The 24,564-nt window shown below is 53.9% G+C and overlaps 1 protein-coding gene across 4 annotated transcripts in view; it reads left to right on the forward strand.

Annotated features, from left to right (window-relative positions):
- The window catches only part of TECPR2 (tectonin beta-propeller repeat containing 2), a 73,371-nt gene that overhangs the window by 469 nt on the left and 48,338 nt on the right, over positions 1 to 24,564 (forward strand). Inside the window, exons 1-5 of one of the 4 annotated variants that reach the window (XM_024568535.4) lie at positions 55 to 221; positions 4,410 to 4,700; positions 17,554 to 17,682; positions 18,036 to 18,167; positions 21,270 to 21,427. In XM_024568535.4, coding sequence (XP_024424303.3) covers positions 4,482 to 4,700; positions 17,554 to 17,682; positions 18,036 to 18,167; positions 21,270 to 21,427 — 638 coding nt within the window. In that variant the 5' untranslated portion in view covers positions 55 to 221; positions 4,410 to 4,481. Of the gene's footprint in view, positions 1 to 54; positions 222 to 4,409; positions 4,701 to 17,553; positions 17,683 to 17,702; positions 17,798 to 18,035; positions 18,168 to 21,269; positions 21,428 to 23,385; positions 24,128 to 24,564 lie in introns of those variants that run through there. The other 3 variants (XM_024568536.4, XM_024568539.4, XM_045201482.3) reach the window with 3 other exon arrangements.

Raw genomic sequence — 24,564 nt, forward strand, 5'->3', positions numbered from 1 at the left:
GTGCGTGCAGTCCCTAGCCCTCTCAACCCCCGGGCTTCGTGCGCCCCCCGGGCCTTGGCACGTACCCAGGGGGTGCGGAGAAAGTGGTCGTTCTCTGGGTCCTGCTTCAAGGCCCGGGAGGCAGGATAGGTCCTGCAGGCTCAAGAACCGGGTTCAGGTCTGTGCTCCAGGAAAGTGCTGCCACGGCTTGGAGAGTCCGTCCCACAGTCAGCGAACAGGAGGTGACGCTGGTTTCTGCCTCCGTGTCCGGCGCGGGGGAGGGGTGGTTAAGGGGGTCGGCGCTTGGCAGGCGCTGCCTTCCCAGGAAGGACAGCTCTCCTGCCGTGGCTCTTCTCGGCTCTGTGCGTCCTCACTTTTCTCGCGGAGGCGCTGCCGTTTATTCTGTTCCATCTGTGGGCGGCGTGTGGGCGCACACTTGCCGGGTCTGCTGGAGTGACCGGCTGCCCTCGGGTTGGACTTCTTCTTGACCAAGCCTGGAAACTTTAATGAAAGGAGTCCTGGGAAATCCCCAGACCCCGCCACGCCCCTGCCAAGGCGCCTGGTTTCCTGAGCTGCAGGGCTTCTCTGCAGCCACCCTGCGACCACGCACCTTGATAAACCTCTGACCTTGCTGAGTTTTGCAACCCGACCTGCGTCCTGTGTTCATTCCTTCAGCAGGTAGTTATTTGGGGTCCACTGAATGCCAGCCACAGGCCCAGGCTCTGGGGTGGACCAGACAGACACAGTCCCTGCCCGCGGGAGTCCTCTGGCTTGGAGGGGGCGGGCAGACGGGCTAAGGATAGTCCTCTACCAAAGGAGCGACTGGGAGGTAGCTTCTGTTAGGTTTCAGTTGTTTCGCAGCCACATTGTCTCAGTAGGAAGTTGGCCCTGCTGGGTGTGCAGTCTTCTCTCAGAGGAGCTAAGCTCCGAGGTGGAAGCAGGTGCCACTTCACAGAAGCCCCTGTGTAGTTGGACGGAACAGCAGCTGGGGCTCCGTGGGGAAAAAGAGGCGACACCTCAGGTGGCAGCAGGTTGACTTGGAAGAGTAAGGAGCAGATTGGGCATCCAGCGGGGGTTTGTGGGCTGTGTCAGGGCCTGGCTGGGGACTGGCCGCCGCAGAGGACGTGAGCTGCTGTTCAGAGTGTGGTGCCCTTGTGAGTGGCGGCTGCTTTGGGCCTGGACGGGAGACCAGTGAATGTTTGAATAAAGGTGGCGGTGGCTATGGCAGGGCTGTCTCCGCTCTTGGGCTGTCCTGCTGGGGGAATCCTGGTAGTGTTTTGAGAGAGAAGATGATTAAACAAAAATGCGTGGAGCGTCGGTTGTACCACGCGCTCTGTCGGTCTTTGGAGCCCCGTGGAGTGTACAGACTGGGCGACGTGGGCAAAGGCACGAGGGAGTCCACCAACAGGGCAGAAGCAGGCGCGGCGCCGTGTGTGACTGCCGTCTCAGCGCTGTGCTGAACAAAGGCCAGCACGTGTCCGTGTCTGAGGGCGTCTGCACAGGCTTCCTGTGGAGAGCTCGTCCTCCCGGGCATGCGGGGTGGGAAGGGCCCGGCGTGCTCAGGGGTTGGGGTGGCAGGCCCCCGCGATCCAGAGTGGGGTGTGCGGAAGCAGGGCGGCCTGGGAGGAAGCGAGATACGGAGCACTGGCTGGCCAGCAGGCACTGCCCGGGCGGGGACCCAGTCCCGACTGGAAGCTACATGACTGCATCGGTCTCATTAGGTTCAGCCATGAGGTTCTCACACTCGAACATGCCATAGCTGTTGTGGCCGGACTTCAAAAATAGACCGCACCGCGGAGTGCTCCTCACCCTTCCTGGAGGTTTTGGAGGGAGTCCTCAAACCACAGGAGCTGTCAGAGTCCTCTGTTCAGCCAAGGGAATGACTGGGACTCCAGGTTACTGGTCTTAGCTCTGCTTTGGAAACGGCGCCTGCCACTGGCGTTGGGCGCCCTCGGTCAGAGTGGAGGGCGGCCCCCGCTGTGTGGGGGTGACGCCCGTGGAGGCCGGGGCTCCCCACCTGAGGAGCAGGGTTGTGCGTGCGGCTCGGTGCCTCTGGTGGGAATACTCGTGAGGAAGGAAGCATCAGGCCCTGCAGCAGCTGGGTCGGCTGTTGAAACGGGAAGTTTCCACATCTGGGAAAGGGAGGTGACAAAGGCGCCGACCCCATGGGTGTTCTGTGAGGATTTCACAGCAGTGCGCCAAGGACAGCTGTTGTTAAGTAAAGGTGGGAGTTGTCACCACTGTCGCTGTCACTGTCATTGCTGTTCCCGTGGACCTGGTGTCCCATGCCCTTAAGTGATCCGCATGCTTTCCCAAGGTGTCTGCCTGGGCCCTTCTCACCGGAGTTGGCCCCCGTTGGAGTTCTGGGTCATGTGGGCCTCCTTTTGGAGTACGTACACAAACCAAGGCTTCGTCTTGTTTTTAAAAGATTTTATTTCTTTATTTTTAGAGGGAGGGGAAAAGAGGGAGAAAGAGAGCACGAAAAACATCAATGTGTGGTTGCCTCTCACGTGCCCCGCACTGGGGACCTGGCCCACAACCCAGGCCTGTGCCCTGACTGGGAATCGAACCAGCGACACCTTGGTTCTCAGGTCCGCACTCAACCAACTGAGCCACAGCAGCCAGGGCGGCTTGGTTTTGCTTTTAAAAAGTTACAGACTTAGGCTGTGCTGCTGTGCGGACAGGACCAGCACTCACCATCATGATTTCTGTCACACTGGGCACCTGAAACTGTGTCACTTTGGGCAAATTTCGGAAAAACTCCCAGAGTTTGAGCTTCTGTTAAAAGAGGGTGGTCAGTGTTGGTAACTGCTACAGAGGGCGGGGCTTGTCATGAGTACTTACAGGAAAGTTCTGGCAGGTTAGCCTGCCTGCCTGCCTGCCTGGATTGGCTGCTGTGACTCTGAGGCGACAGAGGAATCAGAAAATGCTTGAGAAGCTGGATGTGCCCCGCAGATCTGGGGGTTATTGTTTCAGCATCAAACTGGGACCATACCGGCGAGAAGATGCTGCTTTGCTGCTCTTCCCTTCTTGCCACTCATTCCTTCCTTGCAAATTTTCCTTTTTTATAGCTCGTTCCCTTAGTCAGTACACACTTCCTGAGCGCCTCTGGTGCGCCGACCCTCTCGCAGGTGCCGGGGGTGGAGGGGAGGCAGGGGGGCTCTGCTCCTGTGGGGATTACAGACCCGGGGTGAGGGGGGGATCAGGCAGAATGGCAGAGAAAGGGGGTGTGTGGAGAGAGCAAGGGGGGGATGTGGTGGGGTGCTCAGCGGGAGAAGGGAGCCACCTTGGGGGATGGTCAGGTAAGGCCTTGTGGAGGAGGGGACGTTCTAGCAGAGACTGCATGCTGAGAAGAAGCAAAAGCTGAGTGAGAAGGAGCCTTCCAGGTAGGGGGAGCAGCCAGCGCAAGGGTCTCTGGGTGAGTTTTCCAGAAGGGGGCTTGGAAATCAGTGAGTCAGCTCTGTAGAAACAGACAGCCCACAAACAGACTGTAAATCCAGCGTCCCAAGAAGGTTCTACTAAGGGGTTCGGAAACCTCCGTGGACCTGAAGGGCTGGGGTGCCCTCCAGATCTAAGCAGGTACAGAGCATCCACCTGCAGCTGTTATTGCCTGTCTGTCAGAGCTGTGACCGTGACCGTGACTGTGGAAAGGGCTCAGGACTTGGAGGGGGCAGACCTAGGCTCACATCTCAGCCTCATGGTCTTGTGAGCCTCTGGCCTTTGGTACCTTCATCTAACAGTGGGGAGTGATGCCCCTCTCCCCGTCCTGTAGGGTAGGGAAGGGTTAAATGAAGGACCGAGCACCTGTAAGTTATAACGTGCGGTGTGAGGATTGAGTGTCTTTTGAGGGAAGCCTTGAACCCCAAGAGCCAATAGTAGGTCTCTGAGGAACAGAGGAGGGGCCCTGTGTAGCTGAGGCTCTGAGCGCTGAGGAGGCTGCAGGCTCCAGCCGGGACCCTTGCCAGCTAGCGCACTTGTGCCTCTGGGGTTGGTTCTCTGTTCTCCTAGGACCGAGTGTCCTTCCTGGCAGCGTCATAGTGGAGGCTGTTCCCAGCGAAGCCTTTTCCACTCTCGGATCCACACCGCTCTCCTCCTCATCGAGACCCACAGAGTCCCACCTCGTCCCGTGCTGGTTGGAAATGTTCAATTCCTTTGCCTCCCTGGCTAGATCATAAGATTCTTGAGAATAAGAACTGTTTTTTACTATTCTTTCCACCTCTCCATAATATTTATCACAATATAAATTACAGGGGCCAGCACATAGGTAAGTGCATTTTGAATTAAAATGACAGCTGGTTTATTGTCTCTGTTTAATTAAGCTCCAGCTGTAGTTTTTACCCACCCAAAAAAGTTCCCTGTCCCCACTGTTAAAGATGACTTCCCTTTGGCACGACTGGACAGTGAAAGAACGACCATGCCTTGTTCTCCAGCCCCCAGGTTTCCCCAGATGCCAAGTCACCACTCCGTGTCCTCCCGGAAGACTGTCGCTGGGCACCCTGGCCATGGCGTCCACAGCAGCACCTGTTACGTTCAGGGAGTTCTGCCCCTTGTACTACCTCCTCAACGCCATCCCTGCAAAGATCCAGAAGGGCTTCCGCTCTGTGGCGGTCTACCTGACGGCCCTCGACGCCAGCGGGGACTACATCGCCGTGGGCAGCAGCACTGGCATGCTCTACCTGTACTGCCGGCGCCTCGGCCAGATGAGGAAGTACAACTTTGAGGTGAGTCCCGCTGTCCTCGGAACCTCGGCTGGTGCTTGCCGTGCTTGTGAGTTCCAGCATGGGGCCATTTACTACCGATTTGCTAGAATGTGGCCTTAGAGTCTCACCCAAACAATACTTTAAAACCGTCTCTAACTGAGGTGGAGTATGGATAAAAACATTGGTGTGTTTAACTTCCTTTTCCTGCCTTCAGAAATCTAGCATCACTTTCAATGAGAACATTTTGGTGTTTCATACTCAGCAGGGAACTTTGGAAGTAGGTGTTCTTTCCGAGTGTTTTGTTTCTCACGTTACCTTGACAGATGTGCTTGAATAACCATGATCGCCCTGGTGAACTTGTTATGGAACAAGGACTGGAGTCAGTGCCAGCTAGCCGCCAGGGCCGGTGCGCCTAAACCAGGTCACTTCCGGAGAGCACTGGCTGCCATGGGCCCGGCCAGCCTACGTTTGAATCGCTGCACTTGGGGGGGTGTCTGTGTTGTGGGGGCTGGGAGCACAAGTGTCCGTGGATGTCCCTGAATACACCCATTTCGTTAGTGTCCCTGGCTGTTTCGTGAGAGCCTCAAAGGTGACCCGGTTGCGGCTCCTACCTTGTGGCTGTGCGACTCTGCGCTCAGTGGGCTTTCACAGGCGGAGTTGAGGCTGTCGTGTTTAAGAGAAGTGTTCCCAAATATCTGTGTTTGAATCAGTATTCAACTTCTTAAAGTCTTCACTTAAAAAGTTAGTTTTTCTTAAGCCTCTGTACTCAGTTTAAAATAACAAAAATGCTTTGCATGCTGCAGCACTTACTATATGCCAGGCATTCCGTAACCTTTAGTACACGTATGAGCTCATTTCATCCACACAAACTCGGCGAGGTGGGTGTTGTTTTTATCCCCACTTTACCAGGGAGACAGGTGAAGCACAGAGTGGTTAAGGGACAAGCCCAAGGTCAGGAGTTAGTAAGTGATGGCACCGTTGTCTGAACTTGGGCAGATTGGCTCTAGAGTTTATATTAATATTTTTTATTATATAAAAATTAAAACTACGCTGTTTCTTTTCTTTGATTAATAGCTTATGGATTTGACTGATCAGATTTCCCACACCTTTAAGACCATTACATAGTTCATCTTTACAACTGTAGTTAGGAATTAATTTATCTGAAACCTCTCAAATACTTCAACACTTAACCAGAAAGACGGATGGACCTGACAACAAACCCCTAACAGGAAAAACCAAAGAAATCTGTGCCCAGACACGTCATGATTAAACTGCTGAAGAGTAAAGACAACGGAAATTCTTAAAAGTAGCCAGAAAAAAATAACACGTTACCTGTAGGGAAGATGACTGGAATGACTGCAGATTTCTCATCAGAAACCATGGGGGCTGGGAGACAGAGGCACAGCATTCCGACGTGCTGAAGGAGAACTGTCGGCCGTTCTTCTCCCAGTGAAAACGCTTGGCAGGCAGGAAGGTGAAGCACACGTTCCCCGCTGGAGGAAGACCAAGGGGTTTGCTGCCAGCACACCTCAAAAACCATTGGCACATCCGTGATGTGATGAAGGAAGAACAGTAAATGAATACCTGGATAAATAGAGTAGGCTAGTTCTCTCCTCTTGAGTTCTTTAACATATATTTGACAGGTAGCAAGAATTTAAAGACACATCGCCTGGCCAAGGTCTTAGTGTGTATAGATGCGGTAATATGTGAGAGAACTTTAACGTCGCAGAGGAGAGTAAGGAACCTCCGTGGTGGTAAGGTCTCTACATTCTACTCGAAAAGGTGGTGTTGTAATTCCTCAGGCCACCACTGAGACAACCTGTACAACAAGGTGTCGTAAAAATGTTTCCAGGTATATCGAAAAGGAATTTTTAAAAATGTACGCACAACTCACAGGAAAGCCAGGAAGGGGAAAGAGAAGAAGGAAAAGCAGAAGGAACAAGCAGAAAACAAACGCAATGACAGATCTAACTCAAAACGTATCAAAAATTACATTAAACGGAAGTCATCTCACATGTCAACTAAAACACAGAAATTATGGGAATGGAGAAAAATCACGAAACAACTACACGTTTCCTCTAAGAAAATCAGTTTAAAATAAACGGTATAAGGTGAAAAGTAAGAGGATGGAGAAGGATGTACCATGCAAACACTAATGGAAAGAGATTTGGAATGGCTATATCAGTGTCAGAGTAGTCTCAGCCAGGAAATAACCAGGGACACATAATGGGAGAGGGGCCAGTTGACCAGAAAGACATAGCAGTCCCAAGTGTTTGTGTCCTTAACACCAGAGCTGTGTAGTACACGGAGCAAAACCGACGGAACTGAAAGGAGGAACAGAGGAGCCCATGATTATAGCTGGAGACTTCAACACCCCTTTCTCAGGAATGGAAGTGGTGGAGAGAAAACCTGCAAGGACACGGAGCCGGGCAACGCAATCGACCACCGAGATCAACTCGCTGTTTTCAGAACACTCCGCCGAGCGGCAGCTGAGTGCTCACTCCTTGCAGGCGGACACGGGACGTCCACTGAGACAGGCCGGACTCTAGGGCACAAAACATGCCTCGGCGAATTTGAATTACAGCAGGCCTTCCTGGGGCCTGTGCGTCACCTCAGCTGTGCTCCCACTTTTTAATTGAAATAAATCTGCATCAAGTATACTGATACCAAGCGCACAACTCGACGAGTTTGTGTGTGTACACCCGAGACATCATCCGGGTCAAGACACAGAGCGCTTCCAGCAGCTCAGCCAACTCCCCGGTGCCGCCGCCCATCCGTGCTCCTCCCCAAGGTGCCTGCTCTTCTGGCTTCGAACTCTGCAGGGCGGTCATGTGAGCCCCTTGGGCTTCAACTCACTACTGAGTCGCTTTGGTGTTCAGGCTTAGTCTCTGAGGGGTTGTAGGTGGTGGTGGTTCCAGAAAGTGTGTCTGGAGGGAAAGCAGGCCTTATATGTGATCAATAGAGCCTGGCATGTGTTTTCTTTCTTTTTTTTTAAGATTTTATTTATTTATTTTTAGAGATTGGGGAGGGAGGAAGAGAGAGAGAGGGAGAGAAACATCAATGTGTGGTTGCCTTTCACGTACCCCCTACTGGGGACCTGGCCTGCAACCCAGGCATGTGCCCTGACTGGGAATCGACCCAGCGACCCTTTGGTTTGCAGCCCACACTCAGTCCACTGAGCCACCCCAGCCAGAGCATGTGTTTTCAAGAATAATGCTTTTGGAAACCCTTTCCTTTCCTATACAAGTTAGTAGGAGAGAGCAGATGGAGACACAAGAAGTTCTTCCTAGTGGGTGCCGAAAGCACGAAGAAATGTTGTGAGGAGCTAATAATAAGCACAAAAGTGTTGTAAGCCTGTTAAACAGATGGCTGTGACATATGAGGTCTGTCCAGAGGTATCCAGCCATGTAATATGAAAAATGGAGAAATGTACTGAAGAAGATACAAGAAACATTGTACATAGGACAACAACGCCTGAGTCCCCTTCAAAGCAGGCACCTTGGCACCTCACACAGTTCTCCCAATCGCCATCAGCTGTCCCGTGGTATTTTCCTGGATCTCATCAATGGCCTGAAATCTCTTCCCTTTTGAAGGGGATTTTAGTTTTGGAAAAAGCCAGAAGTCACAGAGCGCCAAATCCGGGCTGTAGTGGGGCTGAGTCACCTGGGTGATCTGATGTTTCACCAAAAAACTCTACATGAGACATAATGCATGAGTGGGCGTCTGATGAAGCTGCCAGTCACCCGTTGCCCAGAGCTGTGGCCTCCTGAATCATCGGAATAGTTTCCGCGGAGGAATGTTCAGGCTAAAGCAAAATTTGATGCAGATTCATTGCTCTACTTGCCCAGTCATTTTGAATGTGACGGCCACACAGTGCACACGCTCACTCAACAGAGTCCGCCACCCCCACTGACCAGTACAGTGAAGTCGTCACTGTTCACACACGCGCATTCCAGTCCCCTGTCCTTGGCTGCCGGGTCACATCGATGTCGCACACACTGTCCTCCTTATATTCACAGTGTCTGGCGGTTTCCAGACAGACCTCGTGCATCAGAATAGATGAGAAGGACAACTTGACCTGGGTTTCTGATTTCCTGTTGGGAAATCACGTCTGTGATCTGTGGTGTCTCTTGTTAGCACTCAGAGGGTTGTTGAAATTTCAAGGCTTTGCCACCAAACTCCTTGCTCCAACCACAGCTAGGCTGGTCCACATTTCTGCCGCTCTGCCACACTTGGCTGTCCCCATGTGCCCATCTTATTTGTCCAGTGCTCACCGTGTGCCAGGTCCAAGTGAGGTCCTGGAGATGCAGGAGAGAGCACAGCAGGCCGGGTCCCTGCCTGTGTGGGTCTGGGCGTCTGCGGGGACAGCCAGGAACAGGAGGGAGAGGCTGGTGGGGAGATGTGCTGAGGGGCAGATGAGCAGGAGATGGGATGAGGAGTGCCCGCAGGGCTGGTTCAGGTTTAAAAGATTTTATTTATTTTCAGAGAGGAGGGAAGGGAGGAAGAAAGAGGGAAACACGGACGTGTGAGAGAGACATCGACCTGTTGCCTCTTGCACGCTCCCCACTGGGGACCTGGCCCACAACCCAGGCGTGCGCCCTGACCAGGAATTGAACCTTTCAGTTCACAGGCCAGTGCTCCATCCACTGAGCCACACCAGCCAGGGCCTGGTCCAGTTTTAAGCAGGAGCTGCGGGGAAGGGCCGATGGAGAAGTGATGGCCGAAGAAAGACCTGAACAGAGCAAACAGCACGCCAAGCTGACGCATCTGTTAGAAAGCTTGTGCTTTAGAATGTTGTAAATGTTTACCTGACTCACACCTAGTGTGTGCACCTCGTGCATGTGTGTGCATGTTGCACCTAGTGTGGTTTTATATTTCATTTTAGACTTTTAGAAAGATGGGAAGGCAGGGAGAAAGAGGGCGAGAAACATTGATTGGTTGCCTTCTGCACGTGCCCAGGGGACTCTAGGCAGGTGCCCTGACTGGGAGTTGAACCGGCGGCCTTTTGGTTCACGGGGCGACGCCCAGCCCACTGAGCCACACTGGCCAGCCAGGGGCGCACCCAGCATGTCTTTGACAGCAGTGCAGAGACGGGAGCGTTTGTCTCACCATATCAGTCAGAGGCACACTTCCTAGTGCTTCCTTGACCTTTCCCTGGGAAAGGGGCCCTGAGGTCCGTCAGTCAGCAGCCCGAGACCCAAGTTCTGGGGTGTCCGGAGCGTCACAGTACAGCCTTACTTTTCAGCCCGGGCGCCACAGCACACTGGTGCGCTACAAGAATGTTTAAAACATGCAGCGCCTGACTGTTTAGTCAGCAGCACTGACCTCTTTTCCCTTGGATTGTCAAATTTAAAAATGACAACAGCCCTGAGAGGTCGCTGGTTTGATTCCCAGTCAGAGCACATGCCTGGGTTGCTGGTTCGGTCCCTGGTTAAGGCGTGTACAAGAGACAACTGATTGATGTTTCTCACATCAGTGTGTCTCTCCCTCTCTTTCCCTCCCTTCCTCTTTCTCTCTAAAAATAAATAAAATTTTTAGAAAATGACAATAGCCAATACAGTAGCTGTCTGGTGTGAATGAATCAAAATTATACCTATTTTTTCGTCAGATCAGCAAAAAATATTTTTTTGGTGTGCCGCAGAATTTCCATAATTAGCTTGAATGTGCCGGGAGAAGGAGGCAGAAAACCGCTGCCAGGCAGGGTTCACTGGTGTTCTCGGCGGGACTGCTTCGGTTCATTCGTTGCTGGAAATTGAGCTTTACGGTGACCCATAGTAAAAATTATATTTTATTAGATGTCCATTCTCCCTAAGTTGACCTAAGTTCAATTTAATTCCAACAAGTTTTTCTTAATGGACAGGGTGATTTAAAATGTGTGTGAAATTGTAACGAGTCCAAGAATCCAGGTACTGGCGAAGACAGAACAAGGTGGGAGAATATATATCCGCTCTCCAGGGATATAAGACAAACCTTCAGGAGTCCAGGCGGTGTGGTGTTGGCAAGATTAGACCCGTAGATCATTGGAACAGAGCAGGGAGGCCAGAAACGCCGCGCGTCTGTATGAGCACTTGGATACCTGCAAAGGCTTGTGTCCAGTCAGTGAGGGGCGGCTGGACTCAGATACGGGGGAAATGAAACTGGAGCCGACCCTTCTGCGTGTTCTTCTGTCTCTGCGCTTGCAGGCCCCGCCCCGTTGTATGTTGACTGCGGAGAGGGCAGGCCCACGGGCGCCCTACTCCGGACTACACGGTGGAGTGAAGGAAGACGCTCCTCTAAAGCAGAAGCCTTGGTGTAATTTGTGGATCGTCGAAAAGTTACATCACTATTCAAGCTTTAAACTGTGGTTCTTTGTTACTAAGAGAAGGAATACAGTGAAACAGTTCTTATAAACCTAATGAACTCATATGTCATTTGAGTCTCCTTAAATGTTTTGAAATGTTCCAACCTGACCTGTCGGTATGGTCGTGTTGCCGCGCCCAGAGAGGCTCACGAAGAGAGCTCGTCTGGTCTCCCGGTTCCCGTGATCCTGTGCATGGAGAGCACACTCCCGGTGCACTTTCGTCCTGGGCATGGAGGGAAGGCTGCCTGTCAGAAGCCCGAGAAGAGAAGCTGGGCTGCGTGCTGTCCTGACGGGGGCGCGGTTGTCCTGGAAGCCGTCCCCTGCTCCTTTCCAATCAGACCCCCCCTGAGTGTTCTGGTTATTGGGTTTCTGTTGCGGAAGTGAAGTTGAAGTGCCCCTGAGGAAGCTGGAAATGAGGGGACAGAAGAGAGCCAGACACCCAGTGTCTCCTGACAGAGATGGGAGAGCGGCTCCCAGGCCAGAGAAAGACGCAGCCGTCTCCTCACCCGGAGAAAAGAGGGTGTGACAGGGGAAGTGGGCAGTCTGCCGCAAAACAGGCCGGATTCCCCGTGCAGCTGGGTACGGCGTCCCTTTGTGAGCCGTGACCCCCTTGCCTCGGCGTGCTGGCTCCGCCGCGTCAGTGGTCCCGTCAGAAATTGCTCCGTGCCTGGCAAGCAGCCTTTGGACTAATTCTGCTTCCATGTCCACCTGTCGCGGGAACGTATATATATAGTTCACCTACTTGAGCGTCTGGTTTGTTGGGCCATCCATTCACTGCACGATAATCAATAATAAGTTGGCTTTGTGGCTTCAACTTGCACTTGTGGGCTGATCAACAGCTGGACACTAAAGAGACTGAGAATCTGGGACAGGAAGGCTGGGGGCCACACCTCCCGGTGCTGACTCCCCTGTGTGACGGCGTTCGGCGTACCTGCCTACTTGGGTTGTGTAAGAATGCACATGTGAGTGGTGAAGCTCTGAACCGGCAGGGCCACGTGATCAATCCCAGTTTCAGGGCAGTGATGCTGGGGGCTGGGGGCGAGTCAGCGAGAGGGGCACCGAGGGTTCGGAGCTGCTCTGGGTGTCCCCTTTCCCGCGCTGCGTGGGGCCTCGCGAGGGCTCATTTAGGGTAACCCTTTAGCCTGTTGTGTGTAGTTACGACATTGTAAATCCTCTCGGATGTGTGATCATCTGTCCTTAGTTTAAAACAAAAACAAGGCCAGCGCCATGCTGGGAGGCATCCTGAGGGCAGCAGCCTTGCCTGCCCTCCCCGCTTCTGCACCTGTCGGCATGGACCTCGTCCTTCCGTGGCCACCTGCACGTGTGTGCCGGTGCCGGCAGTGCCCGTCCCCGTCGAGGGCCCTGGGTCCTCCCAGGCTGTGAGAGCCCCTGAAAGCAGCCCCCACACTAAGCAGAGCAAAGCTGCCGCACCCACTTAACTGCTTACCCCCACCTCACTGCCCGTGTCATTGGCCCTGGCCACCAGTCGATGTTAGGGAGGCCCGTCTGCGCTTGCAGGCTCGTGGGGAAAACAACGCCGGGTGGGGTTTTAACGAAGTGAGTGCAGCAGGACCCCCTTTTAAGTAGCGTGTTAAAGGAAGGAGTGCGTTTATGAAGTAGAAGCACTGCTCGAAGGGTATCAAGAGCAGTTTTTAGCCGTGAGTGTCTGGCTGTCCTGAGTCGGCTTTGTGCGCCCCGACGCAGCCGTGGAAAGCCCCCTCACATATTCGGTCTCTTTAAATCGAGGGGCGTGTTTGTCAGTGTCTTTTTACTGTGTTGCTTGCCAATGACCTGATCTCATAAGTCACTGTCCTGCGGCGGGGGGACCATAGCTGGTGGGTGCTCAGCCCACCACTGTGCTTGTTCAGGACCATGCTTCCTGCTGCCGCTCCCGGCCAGTGCCCGAGTGCCGCGAGGACCGCAGGCAGACAGATGCACACCTGCGAAACGGGGCGGTCCTCTGACAGGTGGCTTCGGCTCGGGTGTCCCTGTTGATTTGGCCAAAACTTCCACAAAGCGCCCTGCAGCCTGAGACTGGCCTTCCCCACCTTCCTTCCCACCATCCCCCTCCCTCCTGTAGACTGTGCGCTGTGGCCTCCCCGTGCTCCCCGCCCCTCCCGCAGGCGTTTGCCCCAGTCCCTGTCTCGCATGCCTGCTGCCAGGTCAGGGCCTGTTTCCCAGTGGACACGGCTTCAGGACTCCTGCAGCCTCGCTACTGTGTTCGCTGCTCATCCTGCTAAGTGCCGGGAGAGGAGTGTTGACATTGCCAACCAAGAGCGTGTGCTCACTTTTCTCAGGCCCGCAAGTTTTTGTTTCAGGTACGTTTGGTGTTGTGGTCGAATATCCATAACGGGAAAGTTCTGACCAGTGCCAAGCGTCCCGTCCGGGGGCACTACGCGCATTCACACTGTCATGCTGCCCCGTGAGCGTGCACTCTAGACTGGGCCGCAGACACCTGTGCAGGGAGGGTGGCTCCGTCCTCCCGTCGCGCTGGCCCTTTTACCACTGCCGACTGTCTGCACTCAGTCTCTGGCTTGTTCCTTTGGCAGTAACGTAGCTGCTCCTGCCTCTGCACAGTTCGAGTTCTCATGGTGTGTGTTCGCCGTTCTTCCAGACGTGCTGTTTTACCTGCAGTGCTTTTCCTTCTGTCTCGGGTAGGCAGCCCGAAGTTGGGTTCTGCTTTTTCATCCAGAATGACAAGCTCTGCCTTCTGATGGCGTCTGTAGGCCATTCATGTTTAATGTCATTGTTGACGTGATCGGGCTTGAGTCCAGGTTTCTCGGCCGAGACGCTGTTGGCGTTTTGGTGTGGGGACTCGGCCCTGTGTTGTCGGGTGTTTAGCAGCTTCCCTGGCTTCTACCTACTAGGCAGCAGCAGTGCCTCCCAAGCTGTAGTGGCCTCCAGACATGGCCCGATGGCCCAGCAGTGGGGCAGGACTGCCCCCGACTGAGAACAGTTGACTACGACTTGGTCCTTGTTTTCTACTTATCTCATTTATTTTTATACCTTGCTTGTTTTTCTTCCTCCTCTGCCTTTTGGATTATTTTTTCATACTTTATTTTACATACAGTATGTGTTACTAAACACTATGTTTTCTTTTTATAGCACTTTTTCTAGGGTTTGCGGTATGTGTCCTTTAACTTAGCGTGATTGTGAAATACTGAGAAGAAATGTACGCAGGGTCCGGCACAGATAAGCCCCCGTCGTGTTACAGACTTTTATTACAAAATCATAAGCACGTAGTTCTGTAACATAGCAACATCACAGTCAAACGTACCACATGACATTTTGGGTGAAGTGGTCCATAAAAACTACATCACAACACCCTATTATTACCCCACCAAGCGCGCTGCGGCGGGCCTCACTCCTGCTGGCCCGGAGCATGTCTGTCTGTGTCGCTGGTTCCTGGCACAGGGCTCCTAAGACCCTCCTGCAGTCGGAAGAGGTAAGAGCGCCAGGAGCGTCTCTCTCCCTGATGTTTGGTCTTTGACCCCATTCCCGGCTCCAGAAACCCTTGCAAACTCCTGAGGAACAGGAGCACTGGGAGCACCTTCGTTCTGTTGAGCAAGTCTGAGCGGAGTTCACTTGGCTCCTGGATGAGGGCTGGTCACCAGAAAGACGGAGCCGTGGTTAGACGCTTGGAAGGAAGCGTTTCCCTGCGGTCCCTGAGCCTCTCGAGCAAAGCAGTCGAACTGGGGTGGGGGCGCTGAGACCTCTGATCCCTGTCAGTCAGAAGCACTGGCGCCTGAAGGGGGCGATTGAGCCCCTCTCCGGTGGGGTCAGGTGCTCTCTCCAGGTGGCTGGTGTCAGAATTGAGTTAACTGTAGGGCATCCAGCTGCTGTTGGGGAGTTGCTTGCTGTCGTGGGGAACCCCCCACCCATCGGGTGACCTGAAGTGCCAGAAACGAATGTTCTGTGCAGAGAGAGACTCAGAGGTGGAGCCGAGTTTTCCCTTTCCACCAGTCTGCTGTCAAGTGTTCTGTCACTCCCCGGCGGCTTCACTTCTCGGGCATTTTCGTTGCTAGTGCACGGAAAGACGATTGGTTCTTGTATATCTCATTATGCCCTGTTTCAAATTTCTCAAGCGCTCTCCATAGACGACCCCCTCTGCCTGTGAACAGAGTTCCGCTTCACCTCCTCCAGTCTGCCTGCCTTTTAGCTCCTCACCTGGACCTGCGCTCTGGTGGGGTGCCCTCTGTCCTGTCCCCGGGGCAAGTGGCATCTTCGCCCAGCGCTTAGCCTTTCACTGTGGCTGTAGCTGTGGCTTCCACTAGATGCTTTTTGTTTCTACCCCAGTGTTCTGAGCGGTTTTACCATGAGTGGGAATTGAAGCTTGTCAGATGCTTGTTCTGAATCTGTTGACATAGTAAAGTCTGTCCCCTGTGTTCTATGAACATGTTGTTATGTGCATTGAGTTTTGGTGGGTAATCCAACCATGCATCGCTGCTGTAAGCCCCGCTCTGTCACGCTGTTTTCCCCAAGGTTTTATTTGTTTATTTTTAGAGGGGGAAGAGAGAGGGCGAGAAACATCAGTGTGTGGTTGCCTCTTGTGTGCTCCCTGTTGGGGACCTGGCCCTCAACCCAGGCATGTGCCCTGACTGGGAATTGAACCAGTGACCCTTTGGTTCACAGGCAGGTGCTCAATCCACTGAGCCACACCAGCCAGGGCTGTCATGTTATATTATCCTTTCTAAAAATCTTGCTGTATTCACTTCAGCAATATTTTGTTAAGGTTTTTGTCTGTGTCCATGAGGGTATTGGTCTGTACCCTTGCACAACATGGGTCTGAACTGCGTGGGTCCACTTACACGCAGATATTTCTTCCCAAAAATACGTATAGCACTGTGAATATATTTTCTCTTATGATTTTCTTAATAACATTTTCTTTTCTCTAGCTTTATTGTCAGAATATGGTATGTAACACATATAATGTAAAATATGTAACTGTTTATTAATTGGAAAGGCTTCTGGTCAACAGTACGCTATTAGTAGTTATATTTTGGGGAGTCAGAAGCTATGTATGGATTTTTGACTGCATGGGGGACGGTGGGGGTCAGCACCCCATGTTTAGGGGTCAACTGTAGTTTTCTTGTGGTGTCTCTGACCTTTCTCGTCATACGTGTAACTGTCTAGTATTGTAGTTACATTTTTTACTGCTCAAGTTGGACATCGTTACTGTATTTTATAGTCATTGTTCATATCCCTTGTGTTTCTACCAACTTCTTCACTCGTCATTCACTCACCATTGCATCTCAGCTCTTCCCTTTGTGACCATTTTCCTTCTTTCTGGAGCACATCCTTTAGTAGTTCTTGTACTGAGGTCTTTGGTGGTAAGCACTCCAGATTTTTTTTGTCTGTTTGAATGTCTCTCTGTCTTTGAATTTTTTGGCAGGTATACTATACAGGCCAACAGCTTTTTTCTCTTAGCACTTTTGAAGATGATATTTCACTGTGTTCTGGACTGCATTGTTGCTATTAAGAACTCTGTTGCTCTGTTTTTTTAATAATTATTCCTATTTGCTTATTTGCCTTTCTGTGACATACTGTCTTCTCATTGTCTTTGAGGTGTTACTGTCTCACTACGAGATATATTCGTGTGTGTGTTTTCCCGCGAATCCTGTCCAAGCTTCTGCCCCTGAGCGTGCAGGTCTTGCGTCAGTCCTGGATCACTGTTAGCCCTCATTTCTGACGACGCTGCCTTCTCTTTTCCCTCTCTTCTCTTGCCGTCTGGCAGCCCAGTTAGATGAGGTTGTAACTTCATACTCTATTCTCTGTGACTCTTAACTTCTCTTTCATATTTTTATCTCTTGGTGTCTCTTTGTTGTGCAGATTTGCTTCCAGCTGTGACTAATGTGTTGTTTAATCCACCACTGCGGTTCTAAATTCTTTCGATTGTTTTTCATTTCTCTCTGATTGCTTCTGGTAGTAGCTTGCTCTGTGCTTTCATTTCCTTTTATGTTTCTTTAAAATTTTATACATATTTCTTTTCTGTTCTGGACTTCTTCAACCTAAAAGGAATACTTGGGTGAGGGCGAGGGGCGGTCCTGTACCATTATTGCTTTTTCTAGTTGATCCTTCTTCACGGGCCTGATTCCCTCTAGTCGTTGCTAACACTGAGATGCATGGCTGACCTGACGTGTGTGGATGCTGAGGGGGCCGGCCCAGGGCTGCATCCCACTGGTGGGTTAGTTCGCTCGGCCAGGCACCCGGGTGCTACTCACAGGGAAGCTCGTCCGTTAAATCGCCTGGCCAGAGCTGCTTCTGAGTGGAAGGAAGATCCCGCTCTGATGCTGAGCAGGGCAGGCTTGGGACTGCAGATCCTTAGGAAGAGTCTGTCTTTATTCACTCCCATCAGTGCCAAAAACCAAAAAAGAAAATGGGGCTTTAACAGGCTTATCTTTCTGGATTGTACGCATTTTTCTCGGTAATACGCAGAGGCTATAGCCCGATGAAGCTTTCCAGTCCACCAGCCAGGCTCTCCGTTTTGAGAGCGGCCTCCAGACAGGTTTTGTTTCTGGATGTTTCCTCTTTCAGGGAAAAATGGAGTCCATCACCGTGGTGAAGCTGCTGAGCTGCTTCGATGACCTGGTGGCCGCAGGCACCGCCTCCGGGAGGGTGGCCGTTTTCCAGCTGGTCTCATCACTGCCTGGGAGGAACAAGCAGGTCAGCACTAGTCACGGGACACGGCCGAGCTTCCTGGTGGATTCCAAAGTGAGAAATCCTCGGCTGCCCAGAAGATAAAAGTTCAGAAAAGCTGAACACTGTTCTTTCTAATCAGGTAGCATTCTCGTTCCCGGTAGGACACTTGGCAAAAAGCATACGTGGGCAATTTGACTTCCGCTCAGCATTCGCTGGCTGTTCCCCGGGTTTTGCAGGAAAACAGGCAGATGGCACCCAGCCCGTCCTGCGTGAACAGGAGGCTCCGCCCCACCTGGTCCATACCGCCGCCTCTCACAGTGCTACCCTTCTTTTGTCGTGTGTGTGTGTGTGTGTGTGTGTTTGTCCTTGACGCACAGCTCCGGAGGTTTGACGTGGCCGGCATCCACAGAAGCAGCATCACAGCCCTGGCCTGGAGCCCCAATGGGATGAAGCTGTTCTCCGGAGACAGCAGAGGGCAGGTTGTCTACTCTTCTCTGGACCTGGACCAGGTAAGACTGTTTTCAGCACGTCGTCAACGCTCCATTCGGAGAAAGGATGTTCATAATTGTGTCTTCAGTTACTCAGCTTGTATTCTTCATTGTCGTCCTGTTACAATCTCAGTTGTTATTTGTAGCGTTTTCTTTCAAGGGCTTTTCTAATGTTTCATAAGCTTAGACTTCTGTGATTAAAGAGTGGCCTTTGTTTCTCCTGGGGTATTCACTTTTTCATTCTCCTGTTGTCTCTTCCGCTGCTTAGCAGAGAAGTCTCTGTCACTGCTCATTTGTTGAAGGGCTTGTAGGAGCGGAGTGACGCTTTTCTGAACCGAAACGATGGACGGAGCTCGGTGGTCTCAGTGGGCTGGCAGCCCGCCCTCACCCGCCCTGCCCCCGTGAGATGGCCCTGTGCACCAGCTAGTGGCCGGCGGGGGCGTTCAGTGGGAGCATCTACCCAGCCCCGCCCTCATGTTTGCTGTTTCATTGAATCCTCCCAGAGCGCCCTGAGCTGCGTGTTCTCCCCCATCAGTGCAGGGAAGAGACCGCTCTAAGGGACGTGGTCATAGGCACGGCTACAAGCTGTAGCCGGCGGAGTGCAGCTGCGGACTGAGTTTCCGCCCTGAAGCCTTCCCTACTGCACGCATGGCCTCGTGCCCGCCCGTGCCCAGCCGGACTGAACTCCTTGGTGGTGCACGGCCTTTCGTGTTCTTATCAGTAGCCTTCATGCCTAGCACGTGTGGTTTTGCATGAGTTATATCTACTGAGTGCCCTGTGTTAGGAATCAAAACTAAGCCCTGGCTGGTGTGGCTCAGCAGATTGACTGCTGGCCTGCGAACCAAAGGGTCACCGGTTCAGCTCCCAGTTAGGGCTCGTGCCTGGGTTGTGAGCCAGGTCCCTAGTAGGGGATGTGCAAGAGGCAACCACACATCAGTGTTTCTTTCCCTCTCTCTCTCCCTTCCCTTCTCTAAAAATAAATTAATACAACACTTAAAAAAAAGAAAATAAAACAAGAAACTTGAAAATATTTATTAATTTTTTTTGGAAGTAATACGCCTATTACACGTTAAGACCAGCAAGAGTGGCATTGCTTTACATTTCTGTACGTCTCCGTCGCGCCGGGTCAGTAGACGACGTCTGGACTCTGCACTCAGTCTGCCGTGAGTGCACTGTGCCGGCGGAGGGAGTAAAGGACCTGGCCCCTCTCAGGCAGGGCCTTGCTAGACAAGTGTGGGCTCTCTCTAGGGCTCTCCCCAGGGGACTCACAGCGTGTCTTTAAAGGTCAGTCACAAAGCAGACTGAAACCGCGTGGACGGGTTTGCCGTGCTCTGCCACCGTGAAACCCGCAGCCCGCTTTGCGCACACATGCTGGCCCACAGGGCGAGGCCGTGGTGCAGATGGCGACACAGTCTGCTGCACAGTGTGGAAGAAAGCACCTTTGTCAGTGTCGCCGTTGTTCTGGTCGGGAGAGTCTTCAGTGACTGGGAAGCTCCCAGGCCCACAAGGGTGGAATCCCGGTTTCCGGTTCTGATCTTCATTGGAAAGCCTGCATTTCATCATCAGCTACAGACTCTGTCACTTTTCCGTGAAGAACAGGCACCCTTTGCTCTTCCTGGTGAGTGTCCATCGAACGCCCAGGCTGGACCAGCCACAGTGCCCCTGGTGAGGAGGTGTCGGAAGCTGGCTGTGCTGGCAGCACCAAAGGCCGTGCGGGCGCTTGCTGCCTGACAGGACGAGCCCTCCGGCGCGCAGTGGCGAGTACACGGCGTCACGCATGCCCGAGGGCTGGGGCTCTGGGACACTGTCATCTCTGCATCAGAAGTACTCGCAGTGAGATGCGTGTTTTTGCTGCGAGTGCATGGTGGAGGGCACAGTGAGATGGTGGAGTTGGGTTTCCAGTCCAGTGGGCCCCCAGAGGCTCCCAAGCTCCCCCGGGCATGGCTTCTGTGCCATCAGTACCAGCGTCCCCTCCGAACGAGGCTGATGCAGACCCCTTGAGAGGGGCTCTGGATCCCCAGAGAAGAGGAGAACCACTGCCCCGCAGGAGGATGTTCTGTGACGGGTGCCGAGGGTCCCCGTGCATGCACTCGACTGCGGGCAGCACGGAGGACGCTGCCCGCACCGGAAGCAGTGTCTTTGGCAGGCTGGTCATGTTTCCCCAGCTTTAGGGAGGCTCTGATCATTTTCTTAAAAGACACAACCACTCTGTGAGATTTACAAAAAAGAAAAAAAGACATGGGAGGACGCGTGTTTTAGCAAAACTCAGTACAGTAAATGTCATTGCGTTCATTACAAGGTAAGCCAAGAACTGAAAAGCTACCGCTGGCATAACTGCAAACGTGGGCAGGAAATCTGCCTAAAAACCCATGACGTTTGGGGGGAATGGGGTCTCCGTCTTCGTCGTGGTGGCCGTGAGAGCTGTGGCTATGAGGGCGGGTTGTACGCCACGTCCTACTGCTGCTCGCTCTCCCCCAGAAAGGCCTGTGGTGGCACATCGGCGTGTTTCTTAGCGGGAGGGGCTGGTCCTGGGGGAGAGTGACCTGCGCAGTCAGAGCTGCGACACCGAGAGGGGGGTTTGTGTCAGCAGTAAAATGCCTTCCAGACTTCTGCGTTTCTTCTTCTCTGTATTTAGTGCTGTTTTAATTTTCATTTATGCCTGTTTTCTTTGACCCTTCCAGCTGGCAGGGATGAAATGTCCCCAGAGTTGCTTTGTGGGAGGAGAGTGTGAGATGGACTTAGCTGGTGGCCGTCACAGTGATTTTGCAGAGAGCCCCAGGGGTCCCTTTAGGACGGAGGGGACAGTGCACGGGGCGCAGCACGTTCCCCGCAGGTCTTCCTGGACTCTCCTCTGATGCGTCTGTGAGGACCTCGGAAACGGAGCTGTGCAGAAGTGTCCGTGTCCTCGGCAAGCTTCTGTTACCGCTGGGCTCTCAGTAGCGAGGACTCCTCCAGCTAGTCCCGCGGCAGAGGGCCGACACTGACTCTAACGGGAGCTGGGGCGTGCATTTTAAGGGGGGCTTGACTGGCAGAAACGTGACGGAGGAGTGCGTGCTGGTCCTGGAGGGGGCCGGGTCACGGTGCTCCCACCTTTGCCGTGGGTGACGGGACTGCCTCTCGCAGGGCGCCTGCAGCTCCCACCTGGTGCTGGAAGAGCCGTCCTCAATTGTGCAGCTGGACTACAGCCAGAAAGTGCTGCTGGTGTCTACCTTACAGCGCAGCCTGCTGTTTTACACCGAAGAACAGTCTGTCCAGCAGGTTGGAGCCCAGCCAAGGAAAAGGTAAGTTCTCAAGTATTCCAGCTGGGTGGTGGCCAGGGGGATTTAAGTTTTCCTACGTTTCCAGTTTGCCGAGTGCAGGTCCATAGCGGCTCGAAGCCTGGGGTTCCCGGTGGGTCTGCAGCCTGCCTAGGACGTGTTGTCCCAGCACCAGAGGACGAGCCTGTCCCTCTGCGGTGCAGCTGCTCTGCCATAAGTACCAGGGTCTGGAGGGCAGGGCGCATTGGGAAGGGGGAGGGTTCCAGGCTGAGAGATTGTCCCTCCTTTGACCTGACGCCTGACAAAAGGACAGTGACCAGATTAGTTGGGCCAAGTCCACCTGCCTGCCAGCCGAGTGGGAAGAGGCAGCGGCAGCATGTGGGTGGTGTCCGTTCATGGTCCCACTCGGAGGCTCCTGGGTAGGACTCTGTGCAGTGTGTGCTTTGGGGGGGGGGACGGTGAGGAGGGTGCATGGAGAGGAGTGGGAGCAAGTGGGCAGGAGCTGGAGGAGTCCCCCAGAGGGGGGCACTGGCTGGGCTGGAGGGAGGAGCAGAAGGTGGGGTGTGGAGAGCGGACAGCAGGCTGCCCTGAAAATGTGGTGGCCTGGCAGGTGCTGAGGGGGGCCCGCAAGGCTGGCAGTGCCAGTGGGAGATGGCAGCTGAGGCCAGCTGGGTGGGGGAGGAGCCAGCGTCTTCCTGGGTGCCAAGCTCCCTGGCAGCCCTTAACCACACAGGGCACTGCCATCCTGTCCCTGGCTCCTGTCCACCCTGCTGAGCACCGCCAGCCCCATCACTGGTCCGACCTGCATAGAGCAGTGAGCGCCTGTCGCCACTGGAGGATGCAGGGGACCCTGTGGCATGGGTCCTGGTTTCCCTCGGCCGGTGTTCGCTTGGCCTGGCGTCCTGCCCGAGTTTGTCTGACAGTGTCTTGCTGTGCTGTGACTTTTTGGAAGGCAGGTGGAGTGTAAAGACATACCAGCCCTTTCCTTTCACCTGGGCCTGCTTCCTCGCAGGCTTTCTCTCCTCACACCTGGCCTTCTGGGCGCTTCCGGAACCCCAGCACCTTTCTGTGAGCCTCGCCTGGCTCGCTTGTGTCAGGTCCTGGCATGGTGATGACAGGTACCGTGCGCCGGGATGCAGAAACAAATCAGAGCGTCCCCTTGTTGAGCCTTTGAGAGGGGAGATTACACCGAATACGTGCCTTAAGTCTCTTCCTATTGTGTGCTATTTGGGATCATGGTTAGGAGGGCGTCAGCCACCACCCCTACATGTGGTGGCTCATTGGACTCCGTCAGATGAATGTCCACTGAGGATGGGGACAGGTCTGTGCCTCGGGCAAGAGGCATGTTCTTCGGGCTGCGGTAAACGCCGTGGGGGAAGCAGGCGGGGTGAAGCGCGGGGGGGTGCTTCTTTGAGAGGGGTCGGGAAGGCCTCGGCGGATGACACTGGAGTCCACCTGAAGCGTGGGCAGAGCACTCTGGTCTCAGTAAACCTCCGAGGCCAAGGCCTGGGACCAGACCAGGGCTTGGAGTGTTTGCGGACGCAGAGGGGGGCCAGTGGCTGTGGAGACGTGGGTCGGGGACCGGCGGAGCTGGTAGGGGACTCAGTGGTGGCAGATGGTCATGGTGGCCTCTTCTGATCAAGCCTGAAGCTCTTCGGGTTGGACAGAACAGTTCGCGTTACTCCCAGGAGTCCCCGGCCCCAGCCGTCCCTGAGCGTGTCACGTCTTTGCTCTCGGTTGTGTGTCTGTGGCACTTCTTTACGGCAGGGCCTGCTCCACACCTACTGCCGTGTCTCCTGCAGGCCCCGCAGCGGGGGTGTCCTGTGTCGGCAGTGACCGCCTGTAGCAGTGGGTGCTGGGTACGCAGTGTGGAGCCTACGCCCCGGGCAGACCCAGTGTCAAGTTCTGGGACAGTGCCACCGCCTTGCCCCCGTTGGTGGTCTTTGGGTGTCTGGCTGTGGAGATTGTTGTCACGGCTTTGGCTCACTCCCTGCACCCACTGCAGACTCTCATCCTCCCGTGCTGGCCTCTGCGGCACCGTAAATTATGTATAAAGTTAGAAAACACTATTTCGGGACTAGAATTTATGAACCAGAAAGCACCCCTTTCGTATTGAGGTGGCTCATAAAGGGAGTCAAGTTACTGTTTGCCTGCGTCAGCCGGTGTTCGGCAGTCGTCTCCCCCCAAAGTAAGGACCAAGGTTAATCATTTATGCTTTTAGAACCCTGCTGTGCTTGGACGTGGCGTTCAGTCAGCGACGCCAGCAATGCTGCAGGGGCACTGCGGGTGAATGGAGGGTGGCCCAGTCAGGCTTCAGGACAAGTCCCGCCTGGCTCTAGCGAGTCACCCCCAAATTCTGTGCCTTCTCCTGACCTGCTACCTGCCAGCACCCTGCTCAAGCATGTCCCTGCTCAGAACGCCTGTTCCCCTCTTCCCCACCTGGTAATTAACTGTCCACTCAGTGTCCAGGTCCTGCCTTCTTATGCAGTGGTCACAACCTGTCCCCATTGGCCAGCTCCCTGAGCTCGGGCGGTCCCTCCCAGATGCTGTCATAACCATTCACACCCACACACAGTGTCCCACGTGATGCAGGGACTCACTCAGTGTCCGTTCAAGGTAATGCTTTAGTTTCCCACCGTGAGCAAGTAAGATGGAGGTGACGAGTTCTTTCAGGGGCCCTGTTCCTGGAAGGAAACAGACTGGCACTCGGGTCGCCAGGTGGAGGTTGGTGTGACAGGAGAGGCGGGAGGAAGAGGGGAGGCGTCCTGCGGCCTCCGTCAGAGAGCCCCCGAGCAAGCCTGCCAGGGTGGCGACAACTTGCGGTGCTGGGCCACTGTGTGCGCTCTCGGCTAGCCTGGCAGTCTTCGTCTCACACGGGGTTTGGTATTCGACGTCCTCCCCGGTCCCGTGCACAGGGGTAGTCACCAGGGGACTGAGTGAGGCGCCAAAGTGCGGGGAGACCCCCCAACCACTTGATGTGTGTGGCTGTGGGGGTGTGCCGTGGGCCCACCTGGGGTGTTGTAAGGGGTGTAGGACAGACGCCTTGTCCTCTGGGCACAGGGGTGGCAAAGTGCTTCAGTAGAAAAGGGTTCTAAAAATGGACCTTGTTTGGGCTTAGCCAAAAAACTCCTGTTACTTTGCATCAGTCAGCATCTGTCTTA

The sequence above is a fragment of the Desmodus rotundus genome, chromosome 7, assembly GCF_022682495.2.
Source record: "Desmodus rotundus isolate HL8 chromosome 7, HLdesRot8A.1, whole genome shotgun sequence".
Classification (NCBI taxonomy): domain Eukaryota; kingdom Metazoa; phylum Chordata; class Mammalia; order Chiroptera; family Phyllostomidae; genus Desmodus; species Desmodus rotundus.